The following is a 370-nucleotide window of genomic DNA, read 5'->3' on the forward strand; positions in this document are numbered from 1 at the left end:
AAGATAAAAAGAAGTATGAGCACATAGACAAATTTGCTTTTATAGGCAGAAAAATAATAACTGGCAATTATGATGAACAAATTTTATCATCCACGTATATAAGTTTTGTGGAACAAATAGTTTGTAATTGCTTTTAGAGTTCTGATAATATCCTTTTGATGAATAGTCTGAAGCATCCTTGTTTTCCAGATAGCTCTTCCGATAATAGTGTTCGGATTCACGAAGACCAACTGTATGAGCTGATACAAGATGTCAAAGTGGAACTGGAAGAAGCAGAGGAGCAGTTTGTGGATGATCTTGATGACGAGGATTATGGTGTGTGAGGTGCTTTCTCTCTTGAACTTTTTGAGTGTTAGCCCGTTGAATTCGG

The 370-nt window shown here is 36.2% G+C and overlaps 1 protein-coding gene across 1 annotated transcript in view; it reads left to right on the forward strand.

Moving 5' to 3' along the window:
* The window catches only part of LOC119587416 (zinc finger protein 358-like), a gene marked incomplete at its 3' end in the record, with an annotated part of 14,558 nt that overhangs the window by 2,055 nt on the left and 12,133 nt on the right, over positions 1–370 (forward strand). Inside the window, 1 exon segment of the mRNA XM_037936152.1 lies at positions 190–315. Coding sequence (XP_037792080.1) covers positions 190–315 — 126 coding nt within the window.

This window comes from Penaeus monodon, chromosome 22 (assembly GCF_015228065.2).
Source record: "Penaeus monodon isolate SGIC_2016 chromosome 22, NSTDA_Pmon_1, whole genome shotgun sequence".
Lineage (NCBI taxonomy): Eukaryota > Metazoa > Arthropoda > Malacostraca > Decapoda > Penaeidae > Penaeus > Penaeus monodon.